Source organism: Anthonomus grandis, chromosome 4, assembly GCF_022605725.1.
Source record: "Anthonomus grandis grandis chromosome 4, icAntGran1.3, whole genome shotgun sequence".
Lineage (NCBI taxonomy): Eukaryota > Metazoa > Arthropoda > Insecta > Coleoptera > Curculionidae > Anthonomus > Anthonomus grandis.
In genome coordinates, this window is record NC_065549.1 from 10,372,619 (window position 1) to 10,387,039 (window position 14,421).

At 31.4% G+C, this 14,421-nt stretch overlaps 2 protein-coding genes across 2 annotated transcripts; one reads left to right on the forward strand and one right to left on the reverse strand.

Moving 5' to 3' along the window:
- Positions 1-2,093: 2,093 nt before the first annotated feature.
- LOC126735043 (thioredoxin-related transmembrane protein 1) lies at positions 2,094-7,038 on the reverse strand. The gene is made up of 6 exons (XM_050438923.1): positions 6,669-7,038; positions 6,318-6,479; positions 6,090-6,264; positions 5,926-6,027; positions 2,442-2,540; positions 2,094-2,382 (listed from the first exon to the last, which is right to left on the reverse strand). The coding sequence occupies exons 1-6, from the start codon at positions 6,803-6,805 to the stop codon at positions 2,212-2,214; spliced, it is 846 nt and encodes a 281-aa protein (XP_050294880.1). The 5' UTR covers positions 6,806-7,038; the 3' UTR covers positions 2,094-2,211.
- A 556-nt stretch (positions 7,039-7,594) lies between these two features.
- Positions 7,595-8,537, forward strand: LOC126735522 (ADP-ribosylation factor 4-like). The gene has a single exon (XM_050439562.1). It carries the CDS (start codon positions 7,831-7,833, stop codon positions 8,371-8,373), a length of 543 nt encoding a protein of 180 aa, XP_050295519.1. The 5' UTR covers positions 7,595-7,830; the 3' UTR covers positions 8,374-8,537.
- Positions 8,538-14,421: the final 5,884 nt, after the last annotated feature.

Here is a 14,421-nt window from a genome sequence, read left to right on the forward strand (position 1 = left end):
TTTTAAAATATAGGCTTCGCTTCAGAATGGAAAGGTTTATATTTTTTATCATTAATCTGCTTGTAATACAGTGGGATAAACTTATCTAAAATAGCAAAAATATTTTTTTAAATTAAAAACTCCTTCACTCGACTTGCTACAAAAAAACTACTAAAGCTTGACTACGTTAAGTATTCTTCTGAAGTTTGCTTTAAATTTTTTTGCAATTTTAGAAAAGTTTGCAAATTGCTTAGAATTAGAAGATGTTCCTTGCATTTTTTCCTTGAAAAACACCGCGTACTAAAATTTAATAAAGGAATTTGGTCAATGCCAAACAGGGTAGACTAAATTTAGTTTTTTTCGGCAAAAACATATAGGTATAATGTATATATGGACATTATTCAAGGCCTAAAGTTGAAGCTGATATCTAGGGCCAAACAAGGGACTAAAATAATAGTCTTGACTTTGTTGGAGTAAAAGCCTAAGGATTTAATAAAATTAACACAGTATTTAGTCGGAAGACTAAATTAGTAAATTGGTACTCGCGGTGTAAACTTAGCTTACTGTGTGGAAAATAAATCGACTATTGAATATAAATATCATCTGTTAACAAGTGGTTTGCTGTTATTATTCCTTAGATTTTTTTAGTCTTAATTTTATCGCTACGTCCACTATTGTTCTATATTCAAACTAAAATGCTTTTTAAGGACTTCTATAAGGACTTTGATTCTAGAAAAATATATTTATACATACATTTAGTAAGTAAAACGAGAATTTATTATAATATAGCTTTATATTATTTTGGTAAAAACAAGCAGTTTTAATTTAATTTTAAAGACAATAAATAAAATGTCTTTGAAGACGTTAAGGCTCCAAGGTCACTAAATAAACTTGTGCCCTACAATTGTCAAAACACAATATATTCAAATATCATCTCTTTTATTTTTTTTATATAAAATAGATCTAATAAAATATTTAATGATTTCTTACAGCTTTTTCTTACTGATTAACAGTGGTGTTCGTAGAAACTCCTTAAGTTTGGTTATATTGTCTATAGATAGGGAACATGTCCAATCTATGGTAGACAATATTAGGTAGATGAGTAAAATTTAAAAGAAAATATTTGTATATTCCTATACATTCTGTCTCATTAACACACAAAAATATGCTTTTAATTCTATCATTTCTAATCCGCAAAATCTTGAGGTTTTGCTTTCATATTTTAAGCAAAAGTAATTGCTTTCTTTTTATTCATTAGGCCCTTTAAATTTTAAATCTAAACTAAATAGGTAGCACCTTATTAAAATCTAACAATTTATATGTACTTATTTAGATACATACTTTGTATTCATATACATAAAAATAAAAAACCTAACTTAGAAACAAAGCACTATCGAAATTCTAAAACCCAAAATACAACACACCTTCACAACATTGTTTTTAAATTATAAAGTAGCATTGTATTCATTAAAAATTTTAACATGACTCATCTTGTATATTAAAATCATCAACAAAAATGAAACAATAAACAATAATAATAATAACATAAATAATTACACATTTATTTACTCTGTTACTACCAATTTTACAGCACCAAACAAATCACATAAAAACATGTTTCTTTCTAATGCTCTGTAGCGTAGTATAGTATGTAGTGGTAAATAAGCGCATTTTTCAACTGCATATTATACTGCGGTGTAGAGCCGTCGAGTTCTATTATAGTACGTAAATACGCGTTCCGCTCGGCGACGCACCACCCAGTATAGTTGATAATATAGTACACTTAATATAACTCAACACAATTGAACTAAGTCACTAAAATAACATATTAAATTGATTATATTGTTGTTTTAGAATCTTAATAAAGAAATGAATCCCAGACTTGTGTTTTCTATAAACTTTTATTGAAAAATGTCTTCAAACAATTAATAAAAGATCATTATTATGTACAATAGCCAACTATTTCGTATCAGTTAGGACGTTAGAACGAAATCACCTTATACCTCTTAAAATGAAAAGCACTTGCATCTGAACTGAAAAAAAAGATTTACAGAAGTACTGATGATTTTGAACAGCTTGCTACACAAGTTTTACAAAGCACCCATAAAGCTTAATTTCATTAATATATGTTATAATTTATTATAAAAAATATTATAAAAACAATAAATTATCATTTAAATATTAACAGGCCTGTAAGTAAGACTGGTGAATTTCATGTGATTCCTACTTATATCACATATCAAGTCTTTTAGTTTTACGTTTTCTTGGTTTATCTGCCTTATCCGAGTCCAATTCCTCCTTTTGGCTGCCTTCTGATTCAGTTTGTGAGTTCTGGGAGCCCTCGGCTGCTTCTGAGTCTAACTCCTCTTGATCCAGCAAGTCATCTTTAATATCCTCATCATTCTAGAAGTTTTAATTAAATCAGAAATTTGAAAAATCAGAAAAATTTGGTCAGAGCATACCAGTTCATTATCACTTTCCTTATCCTTTTGATCCCCAGAACCTTTACCTGTGCTTGAAGGTTTTTGGGGGAAAATAAGATCAATGGCACATACTAAAATCTAAAAAAAAATTAATATAAGAAATAGGATCTTTCTTTTTTTAATTACTAAATGGAACCATAAAATATAAAATAAATATCATTGACAGTAAAGATGAGTTTATTTGGCTATTAAAGAGTAAGATTAAAAATCTGAAACGAAATGTACACAATATTGTGCCTCATTAGTGTAGTAATATAGTGAAACACTCTAAGAAAGAAAAGGAACACATCACTAATATCCCAAGTATAATTATTATACCCGGGGAGCCACAAACTGCTGAAACAACTAAAAAGTCTACAAAGTAAAGCCAACTGACATAACAATTGGTATCTTCCTTATTAAAAAAGTATAATTATATTGAATGAAGTAGATATTCAGTATATGAAGACATAGCTATTCTATGTCAGGAATATAACCGTGAAAACACCCAATGTGCGGATCAGACGGAAATATACAATTCTTGTGCTCAAGATCATAGTTCTCTAAAATGTTCAAAAACTCATAATCAAAATGTATTAACTATGTTGGTGCAAATACCAAGCATAGCCAGAATAAGAACATTAGTCCTGATAAAAATAGTTCAAACTGTCTAACATACAAATTCTGTGAAGTAAAATAGATTATAACAGGTATGGTGGCTAATGCATCTAAAATGAAAATTGGAGAAGAGTGAGATAAACTGGAGGAATCTCATTGTACAATAATTGACTGTGATAAATTGTTAAGTCTATTATTAAGATAGACAAAAAGATAGTAAACATACTATATCATAATATTCCTAGTATACATAAAAAATTTGATAATTTGTTGCTCTTTTTTGAATCCTATAATACGGTTAATTGTTGTATTAAATGAAAGATAGGTATATAATATAAACGATTTTCATGTATGTATTGACAATTGTCTACATAAATTAACTAAGTAAATCAAAGGTTACTTTTTGCTAAATTAAATTTGAGTTGCAAGACTATATATATGAGTTAATTATGACATACTGTGTGACTATAGATTATTCTAATAAGAATAAACCACAGATAGAACTTATGGTTGGTGCTGTGAATATCAATATTATTAACAGGGAAGATATGGGTATTAATCTTTATCTCTCACTTTTAAATTCTCATCGTTTAGCACTATAAATTTACTGAACAAAAGTAACACCAACCACCAGCTCATGTTTGAATCATATATTTCTCAGAAACAAATTAAGAACAACTTTGTTGGATAACTCTTTTTTTTTGCAAAATGACTATCACAGATTATCTGATAATGAATCATTTTTCTTGTAAAAATAGCAAAAGTAACAACAAAAAGCAAATCCCTAAAAACAAAACGTCTTTTAATTCTAAAATGTTTGAAAACCTAATAAAATTGGAGAAGTGAGAGGGAATTTTAAACCTGACTGACACTAATGTGGCATTACTAAATTTTGCAGATAAAATTTGTAACTTTGTTCAAAAATCTACTATTAAAAGAACAATTTATTATACAAAACACAAGAAACTTAAATTTACCAATGGTCTTCTATTAGCAATTAAACGTCGTGATAAGATGAATATAAACCTTTTAATACAAAATAATATAATAGAGAAAATTACATAAGCTACAGAAATTTTATTAACAAAACAATTAATAAGCCTAAATTTAACTTTTGCAATTCCAAAATAAATGCTAACTAACACAATTTAAAAAAAAATTATAGAATCATATCCGAGGCAGTTAATCAGATAGATATTTATACTGATAAAAATTAGAAATTAATGATAACAACAGTAAATCATAAGAGCATGAGTAACTAACAAATGTTTAGCTACTTTTCTAGATTTAGCAAAGGCTTTTGATAGAGTGCCCTGTGACTCACTTTTAAATGTTTTGAACATCTATGGGGTATGTGGCACTGTATTGGAAGTATTCAGAAGATGTCTGACTAATAGGAAACAAATAACTAAAGTTGGTCGCCTTGGTAGTGACACTGAGAACTTGTACACTACAAGTCATCAGAACTACTTATCAGTATACCACAAGACACTGTTCTAGAACCCTTACTTTTTACCCTTTATATACATTTTTTAACAAATATAATGATTGAAGGAGGTATGGTGGTTTCCTATGTTGATGACCCCGTTGTGATCTTTGTAGGTGATAGTTAGGAGGAAGTAAAAAAAAATTGCTCTTCCAATAATAAAAAGTTGGCTGAATATTTTCAAACTAACCTTAAATTGTTAGAAAACCAATTACATTGTCTTTTCTTTGACAAGTGCAAATCAACCTATTTTTAATTGCATTAAAGCCACTGTATTTGATAAAGAAATACTATAAAAAGAGATGCCATTCACTAAATACCTTGGAGTAATTGTTGAGAGAAATCTAAAGTGGAAACAACATATTTTAGTAAATTAACAAACATCAGAAAATTAATTAAAAAATTTTACCTAATTAGAGAATTTATTATATAATATAAAAATAGAAATTTGTTAACATATGTATATAAAGCACTTGTAGAATCCTTGCTTGAATATGCAATGTTAGTAAGGGGAAGCATGTAACTTAAACCTTTAAAAATTAAATAAAGCTAAACTTTAAAAATAAGAAAAGATAAACAAATGTACATATCTTTATAACAAAAACCCTCCCTATAATATTATTGTATGTTTTGAGTGTGTGTTCCTTTATCTTAAGAAACTATGTTGATTGTTTATAATATTTAACTAGGACTAATGTAGATCGAAACTTAAGAATACCAAATAGTATGACAAATTTGAATCTCAAATCGATTGACTACTTTCATCCTAAGATATATAATATTTTACCTGGTGCAATAAAAAAGCCTTTATCCATAGTTGTAAGAGATATATGTATTAGTGGGAATTTGCAAATTCTTTTAATGTTATTCTGAATCCATTTATTTAGTAATTAATAACTTTTTTTTTGGTAATCTTAATTACCTAGTCATTAGATTGTTGTATTAGCTGGAGTATTATGGCAGGTTTTACAGACAAAGATAAATGGAACTTATGTTTTTTTACATGTAAACATTTCTCATTTGGCAAATGCAGAAATTTAGTTTTTAGTTACCAAACCAGAAAAAATAATTTGTGAACATTGTAAACTTATTAATTAGTTTATTGTCCGGCTATAACACAAATTTGCTCATATACTGAATATTGAATATATGCATTCTTCAAAATGTACAAATCAAAATGTACATATACAAGTATTTTCAAATATACATTTGAAGAAAATAAAAAAAAATAATAAAGTTCAGTAGGGTTAGGTCAGGAGATTGAGGTGGTCATTAGATACAAATCATTTTCCTATGAATCTTTCTATGAATATAACATCATGTTCTTTTAAATTTGTTAATGAGACTAATGTTTCTAATACATAATATGATGAAACTTACCAAGCCAAGACAGGCACCCAAAATGATAGTTGCCACAGCAAAAATCAAATAAGACACTGCAGTGGGCCAGCCATATTCATTAGTAAAGGTGCTATGAATTTGCTGTTTGAAAAAAATATATATATTAACCATAGAAAAACAACACAATTCTCACAAACACTCACTCTTAATGTCTGAGACATTTTAAAGAATGAAGCGATCACACTCATTTGAAGGGAATTGGGAGCCTTCCAGCTTGAAACAGGTTCAACAACCTCCCATTTTCTGTCTTCTATAAAAAGACTGAATGAGTCGACATCGCGAGCCCCTTTGTATTGTCTGAACTGGCCATTGAGCACACTAAATTTTATTAATTTTAACTTGATAAGAGCATGAAAATTAAGACTGCTTACTGATATATTGTGGGTAAGGCAGTGACCATAAATCGACCGCTAAGTCCAGGGGATGCTGTTACATCTACAGCCCCAACTTTTATTCCTAATGCAGGTCCTGATCGGGCAAATTCCTTCCATCTGGACTCCAAAGACTTGCAAGCCGGACACCAGGGAGCAAAGCTGAAAATGACATTTTTTATTGATCAATTTTTATCAGGTTTTTGTGTGTCATGTGATTTATGCTTATCGCACTCTGTGTTTGTGCTAATTTGTAAACATTTGCGATAGGAATAAGAATATTTTTCTAAAAATAAAAATTTGATGGATATGACTTCATTGTTGACTATGGGGTGGGTAAAATTAACTTACAATTCGACCATCCATTCGCCTTGTAGTATTTGGCTCCAGTTGTCCTCGTCCAGGTCCACCACTTTTTGTCCATGAGACACAATAAATAATAAGTTAAAAACTATAAGAAATGCAAAATATGCCACTTTAAACGCCATGTTTTGATGTGTTGATGACCGGTGTTTCCTTGGTTACGTATATTTTATTATAGTAGATTATAATTTTTATAACAAAAGTGCTTAAATTGTATGGAATTTTGAAAACATAACGGGTTTTATCGGCAACCACGTCAAATTTTGCCGAAATGTGATGAAAAATTAATTATTTTGCCAGCAAAAGGGTCAAAAAACTCTGAAAAACAGCAAGTGTCAGTTTTGACACTGACGTTGACAGTTTTAAATTCCACAATAATCAATTGACAACGCGATTGGTTGGAGTAGATTTACGTAATGCGGCATTGCCGGCTTGTATACAAATTTTCTGAAACTGCTTTTATAAATTTATTTTCTTACGCAATAAGTAAAAAGTCCTATTTTGAGCTGATTTGGTGACGTTAGAAGGTGTAAATATGGAAAATTTTCATAATACGTTACTTTTAGGAAAAGTGCAATATGCTGTTTCTATTTGACAGAGTTGACGTTATACTGTCGTCGCTATAGTGCGTCACTTGCACTCAAAGTCTCTTTGACATTTTCAAAATGTAAAAATAATCAATTCAATTAAATTAACTACTACACTTTTGTCAGCTTATCTGTGATATTCCTAAAATCAAACTTTCTCTTCTTTGACCAAAGAATCTTTTTGAATAGGATCTCAAACTTATGTCGCAACACTGTAAAAAATAATTCTAAAAGATTTTCATAATACATGACTGATAGGTAAAAAAGTACAATTTATTGACATTTGACCGTGTTGACGTTGCACTGTTGTTGTCTATGACGTTCGCAAAATCGCAAAGCCACTTCATCTACCTGTCAAAAGATAACAAAAAAATCTAATATCTAAAATTGCCACATTTCCCAGAAAAATTTCGTGTTTCCCCTCTATTCTACGCGAAAAGTATTAGAATACACCCAAAAACGACCACAGTGATATTTAGTGATATGTACAAACGCCATAGGTGTTAACAAAAGCAGTATTTGACACAAAACTTTAGTAGAGGTGTAGCTTAGAATTTTCCACAATGGGATTAACAATTTCTTCAGTATTCACTCGGTTGTTTAGTAAAAAGCCGATGAGGATACTTATGGTGGGCTTGGACGCAGCGGGTAAAACCACCATCCTATACAAACTGAAGCTAGGTGAGATAGTAACTACTATACCAACAATTGGTTTTAATGTAGAAACTGTTGAGTACAAAAACATCTCTTTCACCGTATGGGATGTGGGTGGCCAAACCAAGATCAGGAAACTATGGAGACACTATTTTGCCAACACCGATGGAATAATCTTTGTGGTGGACTCAAATGACAGGGAAAGAATTGCTGAGGCCGAGCAAGAATTGCACAACATGCTTGAGGAGGACGATTTAAGAAATTCAATACTTTTGGTGTTTGCCAACAAGCAAGACTTACCAAACTCAATGTCAACAGCTGAATTAACTGATAAATTGAAATTGAACACCATGAAGAACCGAAAGTGGTATATTCAAGCTACTTGTGCCACCCAGGGATCGGGGTTGTATGAGGGACTTGACTGGTTGTCAAATGAACTTGCTGGAAGATAAACTTTGCATTTGCTGGTATATATTTTTTAAGTGATATGTTAATATATTGATAAATACTGTGAAATTCTTAGATTAAGTTTGTCCACATATAATTTTACTGATTTTTGTTAAGGTAATTAAAAGTGTAGCAAATTTGTAATTTAAACTTTTATGTTTTAAGAATATTTATTGGTTGTTTGTTGATCTGCCTTCACCCACCTTTCCTGTTTTGATGGTGTAGTATCACATAGATATTGTTCTTTTTCAACACAAAGAGTAGATAAAGATATAAATTATAGGATGGCAAATTTATATCTTTTCTATAAATATGGCACAACTCAACTTGAAAATAAAATTCAAATTGAAGATCTACAAAAGTTTGTAATAAATCATTATGTGAAAATATGTTTTATTATAATCATTTTGGAAAGTGGTTTTTGGCCTTTCTTTCTGGAACAATTTATATAAAAAACAACTGTCTCAAGATCAAAAAAATAGAAAAAAACCCAGCATGGGATATCATTGAGATTATCAAACTCATTAAGCTTAAGTACAAACTTTATCTTAAATCAAAACAATCTAGATCCTTCTACTGGATATCCAGATACTGTTCCACAAGAAATTCTATTAAAAATAAAATCAAAGATGCCTACATCAACTACTTAAGAGAAATAGAATCTGGGTTACAAACAAATCCCAAAATGTTTAGTTCCTTGATAGATTCAGCAACTATCATGAAGGAAATGAAACATTTGAGGTCAGAATTTATTCAAGTTCTCAAGAAAATGCAGATGGGTTCATGAATGTAAGTCTGTGTGTATTAATGATAATGATTTAACTTGCTTGCCGTTTTTTGTGACAAAATCTTAATTAACAAAATTAAAGGGAGGAAGAATATTTATCCAGATGGCATTGAAGGTTTGCCATGATCATTTGTTGAGACCATTAGGACATTTTTTTAATATCATTCTATAAGAGCTTCAGTTTAAATTACCAAAATAATTCCTATATACAAATCTAGAAATGACATTAAAGACTATTGCCCAAATTACTATTTTCAGCTTTATTTCTAAAGTATTTGAATTAATTATCTTTGAGCACCTGTTTGATGAGATAGCCGGTCGCATTACTTCATGGTTCTTGTCAAGAAAAATAAGTACTTTGTGATGTTAAAGTCATGCGTCTTTAAAAGTACTTGTGGTTATCCACAGAGCTCCAATGTTGGAATACTATTGTCTTTGGCTCCTATCAATGCTTTGGTTTCAATATTAAAAATGCAAGAAATTATTATTTGCCGACGATTTTTTCAGATTTAATCAGAGAATGATTGTCAGGCGTTGCAAGATCAATTTTCTGATGTTGCGAGCTGGTGCGAATTAAATATCAGCAAGTGTGCTTGTATGTCATTCATTTTAAGTGGTAATCTCATAATTTTTAAATACACTTTAAAAAGTGAACAACTGCAAAGACTACTCCAGCTAGAAATAATTCTCGACCACATTCTTTCATTTTCTGAAAACATTTTATCTAAATTAGAAAATGCCAAAAAAATCTAAGGAATTATCACAAGAATCTAATTGTTGAAGTAAGCCTTCATATTTTGATAGTTTGGTATTGCCAATCTTGGATTATGTCCTCTGCATACAGATAACCTAAAACTTCTTTACCGTATTAATTTTATCAATGACTGCCGAATTCTTTAGAAAGATCTAGTCTTTGATTAACCGGTGCAATTTAAGATAAACGGCAAGTGGTATCATTTATTGTTAACGCTACTCTATTATATGCAACTATTCCGTAGATAATTAATCGTTACTTAGGTCTATATATTTTAGAGATCTGGCGTCTAATAATTTAACTTTTATGAAATCTCTTTAGCAGTAATTTTGATGTGTTCAATGGTTCAGTTGGAATGATTCGGACTCTCTTCAGGGAACATGATTTGACAGTGCCTGACGCTTTACCTTATCCTGCCCTGCCTTCCGTTGCATTCTTCCTAATTATTTTTTCATGTTTTTTGTTTTACTATGATATAGTTAGTCTTAATAATATATTTAGAATATTTTAGTAGTTTTTAGTTTAGTTAGGTATTGTTTTTCTTTATCCTGCTTTGTAATCGAGTTTATACCTGTTAGGAGTATAACAATCAATATAGGTTTATAATTTGATCCCAGTAGAGTGCCTGGATAGCAATATGATTGGAGAAGTTTAAAGCACGTTTTTGACGTGCATGTGTTTCAAGAAATTTGGTTAGTTAGTTATTGAAACAAAATAGATTGTCTTGAGATTCGTAGTCACTTCCCCTTTGTTTTAAACAGACCGAATATTGGCCATCCAAAAGTATTTTAACCGGCTTATCCACAACCCAAGCTTTATAAAAGGTCTCCCATTTACCAACTTTGTTGTGAATCTTTTAACCTGTATGCCACTGATATTCACATTCATTCAACTAGTTTAAGACAATAATACTAAATAAGCTGAAACTGAACTGAACTGACCAGTAATATATTTCAGTATTTATTACTGTACTTTATTCCCAAACAGCACACATCCTCCAATGGATCTCCTGCATTACTCCAAAGTAAGTCGAAATGTCCATGGACCATCCAGAGGATGTATGATTTTGTACAAGCCAATGGATTTTAAATTATCTTTATCCAATTGAGCTTCATTGGCCTTCCAAATTTTTTGAAAAGTACCGTAAACCGGGGTAACTTTGGTACAGTTTTTCATGTTTTTATTAAATTATACCATATTTTACGAAATTAACACCCTTATACTTGTTAATTATAAAACTTCAAAGCATTTACCAACTATAACTTACAAAAAACAACTTCTGTTTATTGTTTAGGCTGAGATATTGGACTTAGAAAGTGTTTTAAAGTTACCCGGATTTTGGGGTAACTTTGGTACACAAATATTTTCTTTGATTATTTTGCCTGCTAAAAGCTACGTCCTAAAGATAGACGTTGCATTGAATTTACAATTTATTAAAAAAAAGGAAATACGTAGTTTATTGGATATTTGATGTATGCAAAAGATGTAAAAGCAGAAAAAAAACAATAAAATTTTAAAAATGAGGCCTATTTTATAATTTATTGTTTCAAAACATTGATTATACAAGAAGTAAATATATAAGCTTAGGTTTTACTAAAAAAAAAAAAACTTTAACATTTTTATAGAAAATCCTTTATCTCAGGAACATCAAAAACTTCTCGATTTCCTCTGCGTATTGGTTTATCTATGGACTTTAGTATCTCGTCACTACGATAATAGATTTCATCTTTACGACTTGGCCATTTCCACTGCTTTCCATATGATTCCATTACGTTTATGATGGCCCCATTTTTAAGAACCTTTGTAATTTGCCCAGGGTAGTATTTGGCATCAAAAATAACCAACACGTAATTCCCGACCATTCTATTAATTTCAGAACAGGCAGTTTATTTGCCCGTTTCTTCATCTGCCTTAGAATCCTCTGAGAGTTCAGAACAAAAAGGGCTGTCATTGCTTTCTGCGTATATTACGGTCACAACGCTCTCATCAGTACTTGAATCCACCGAATTATTCTTTTGCCTTTTTAGCTTTTGTTTCTGCTTGTTTGCTTGCGTGATCAATGGCAAATTATCGAGTCTGAACTATCAGAAGCTATTTCTGGAATATTAATACTATTGGGAGCTTTGGAGGTGGAGGGTTGAGGCTGAGAATAGTTAATAGGTACGGGAGAGACCGGGTTTTGTATGTCGGAGACTGTTATTCCTTTCCCAGGAGGTACTTGGAGTTTCTTCTTTCTTCGAATCCGTGATGTCGTTGCTTGTTCACGCTTTTCATTGACATGTTCAAGAAAACTTTGTTCCACAACCGTTTTAATTAAAGGATCGTCTGCAACATTACCGCACAACCTACTTAACACAACTTCCCTATTTAAAGGGTAAATGCCGCATTTTTTAAATCCTGCTTTGAGACTCTCAACACCGCGTTCTTCTAATTTTGACATAAGTGTCTTTAATAGTCCAGGAAAAGTGTCCTTCGGTATTCCATTAAAGCGGCTTCCTTCTGCGGTATTTTTCCAGGCATTAAGAATTTGCCGCCAGTTACTTTTCATTGGGCGAAAATAGGCAACATCCAAAGGCTGAAGGAGATGAGTGCTATTAGAAGGCAATGCAATGAACCTAATATTATTCAATTCGCACAATCTGATGACTTCCTGATTAAGGTGGGAGCTAAGGTTGTCCCCAATCAATATTTTACGACCCTCCTGTCGTTTTAATAAGGGTAGCATTAAGTTTACAAACCAATCTTCAAATATTTGGAAATCAAACCACCCACTGCTAGTACTATTGTAACGAGTATTTAAGGGGCCACCAAGTTGTCTGTCCAAGTTGACCAAAGCCTTTGGGCCTTGTAGTTGACATACACGGGAGCAACCTGTCCAGCAGCATTTCCACAAATCATAAGGGAAGTACAGGCTTTTGAAGAATTTCGAATTCTTTCCGAGTATTTGGTCCCTTTCCAGGTAATTACTTTTGATCGGCCTGGATCGTCAACGAGATTTGTCTCGTCATAATTGTAAATATTAGCTGGGGGTACTCCTTCCAGCTCAGTTTGTAGATTATCAAAATATTCATTGATAATTGCGTCACTAATAGCCGCTCGAGCGCGACTAATATTTTGAGAAAACCGTTGACTGAGTTCAGGCCTACGTTTTAAAAATAAGCTTATCCAATCGGGTCCTGGATAGTTATCCTTAAAACATTGCACTTTTCTGCCTCGCTTTTCTAAATAAGACTTGACAATGGTTTTTAAGTCCTCACATGTCACCGGAAACCCAAAATTTGATAAAGCAATTAGGTGTCCAGAAAATGACTCTTCTTCCTGGTCTGTAAAAACCCTTGGTTTGCCAGGCATTCGCGAATGTTTTCCGTGAAGCTTATTCCATAACGTATTTTTGGAAATTTGGTATTTTTTTGCTGCATTTCGAAGAGAAATTGACTTATTTTTAATCTCTTCAAGAGCTTGCTGAAGTTTCTCTTGGCTATAGTTTTTGTAATTGCGTGCACCGAGGATACGCTGCTGCTGTCGAGGCATGACTTATCTGAAAAAAGAAATAAAAAACATAGAAACATACACTGCATCAACGGTGTAACTTTGGTACACTATATTTTTTAAATTTGTCCCCTACTTAGACATCTGCCGTCTAACTTTCGGACATGTACCAAAGTAACCTCCATATGTTATGATTTTTAGAACAAATGCAAATATTTCTTTTTTAATAAAAATTACAATTTTATATATGTTGTTAAAACTATCCTAGAATATGACTAGCTAACATGTACTTACCAGAAATTAAGTAGTTATGCTAGATTTGGATACACAATAGTAAGTTTACAGAAGTTTTAAAAACACCTGTTGACACCTGTCTACACTAACGATAAACTGCTCCCAACGGAATAAATGCAATGTTGCCAAACTTTTCAGTTTTGCAGAATATTACCTTATTTTAGACTTTAAGCACTAAAACTTAACGTATTTAAAGAAAAAAGTCTTTTTAAAGAAAATAATTTAAAAAAACAGCTGTTGTCCCAAAGTTACAAGCCAAGTCACAAAGTAACCCCGGTTTACGGTATAGTTAGTTTACCTAGTCCAATGGATAGATTTTTTTAGAAGGATTGGTTGAACGATGTTTCTTCATTTTGAGGAATTTGCATAACGTATCATGGATTTAGAAAATTCTTAATCTCATTTAAAAAAGAACCTCTTTTAGAAACCCATTAGAAAAATAATGAAAAGCTGGATTTCTATTTTTCTAGATTAATGAGATGCCAATCTCAATTTGAAAATTCTAACACATCCCTTATGCGTCAACAAGGTATCCGTCCAGTGGGAAATTTTATTTAATGGTCCTATTGCTGGCAAAGTTTGTGACATTTGTATAATCCTATGGACATCCATTGTTTTTCTTTCAGAAATTAAGCGGATCTTCACTGGACCTTCATATTTCCTACTAGAGGAAACCTTTGGATATCCATTGGTCAGATTTGTGCTATCTGGGTTGGTGTAGGTAATTTC

Bases quoted from the DNA above. Each gene is read 5' to 3' on its own strand.
- LOC126735522 (XM_050439562.1), top strand. From the start codon at position 7,831: ATGGGATTAACAATTTCTTCAGTATTCACTCGGTTGTTTAGTAAAAAG.
- LOC126735043 (XM_050438923.1), bottom strand. From the start codon at position 6,805: ATGGCGTTTAAAGTGGCATATTTTGCATTTCTTATAGTTTTTAACTTA. The intron at 6,480-6,668 runs GTAAGTTAATTT...TGTCATTTTCAG, and splicing joins GGCGAATGGATGGTCGAATT to CTTTGCTCCCTGGTGTCCGG. The intron at 6,265-6,317 runs GTAAGCAGTCTT...AATAAAATTTAG, and splicing joins GCCTTACCCACAATATATCA to TGTGCTCAATGGCCAGTTCA.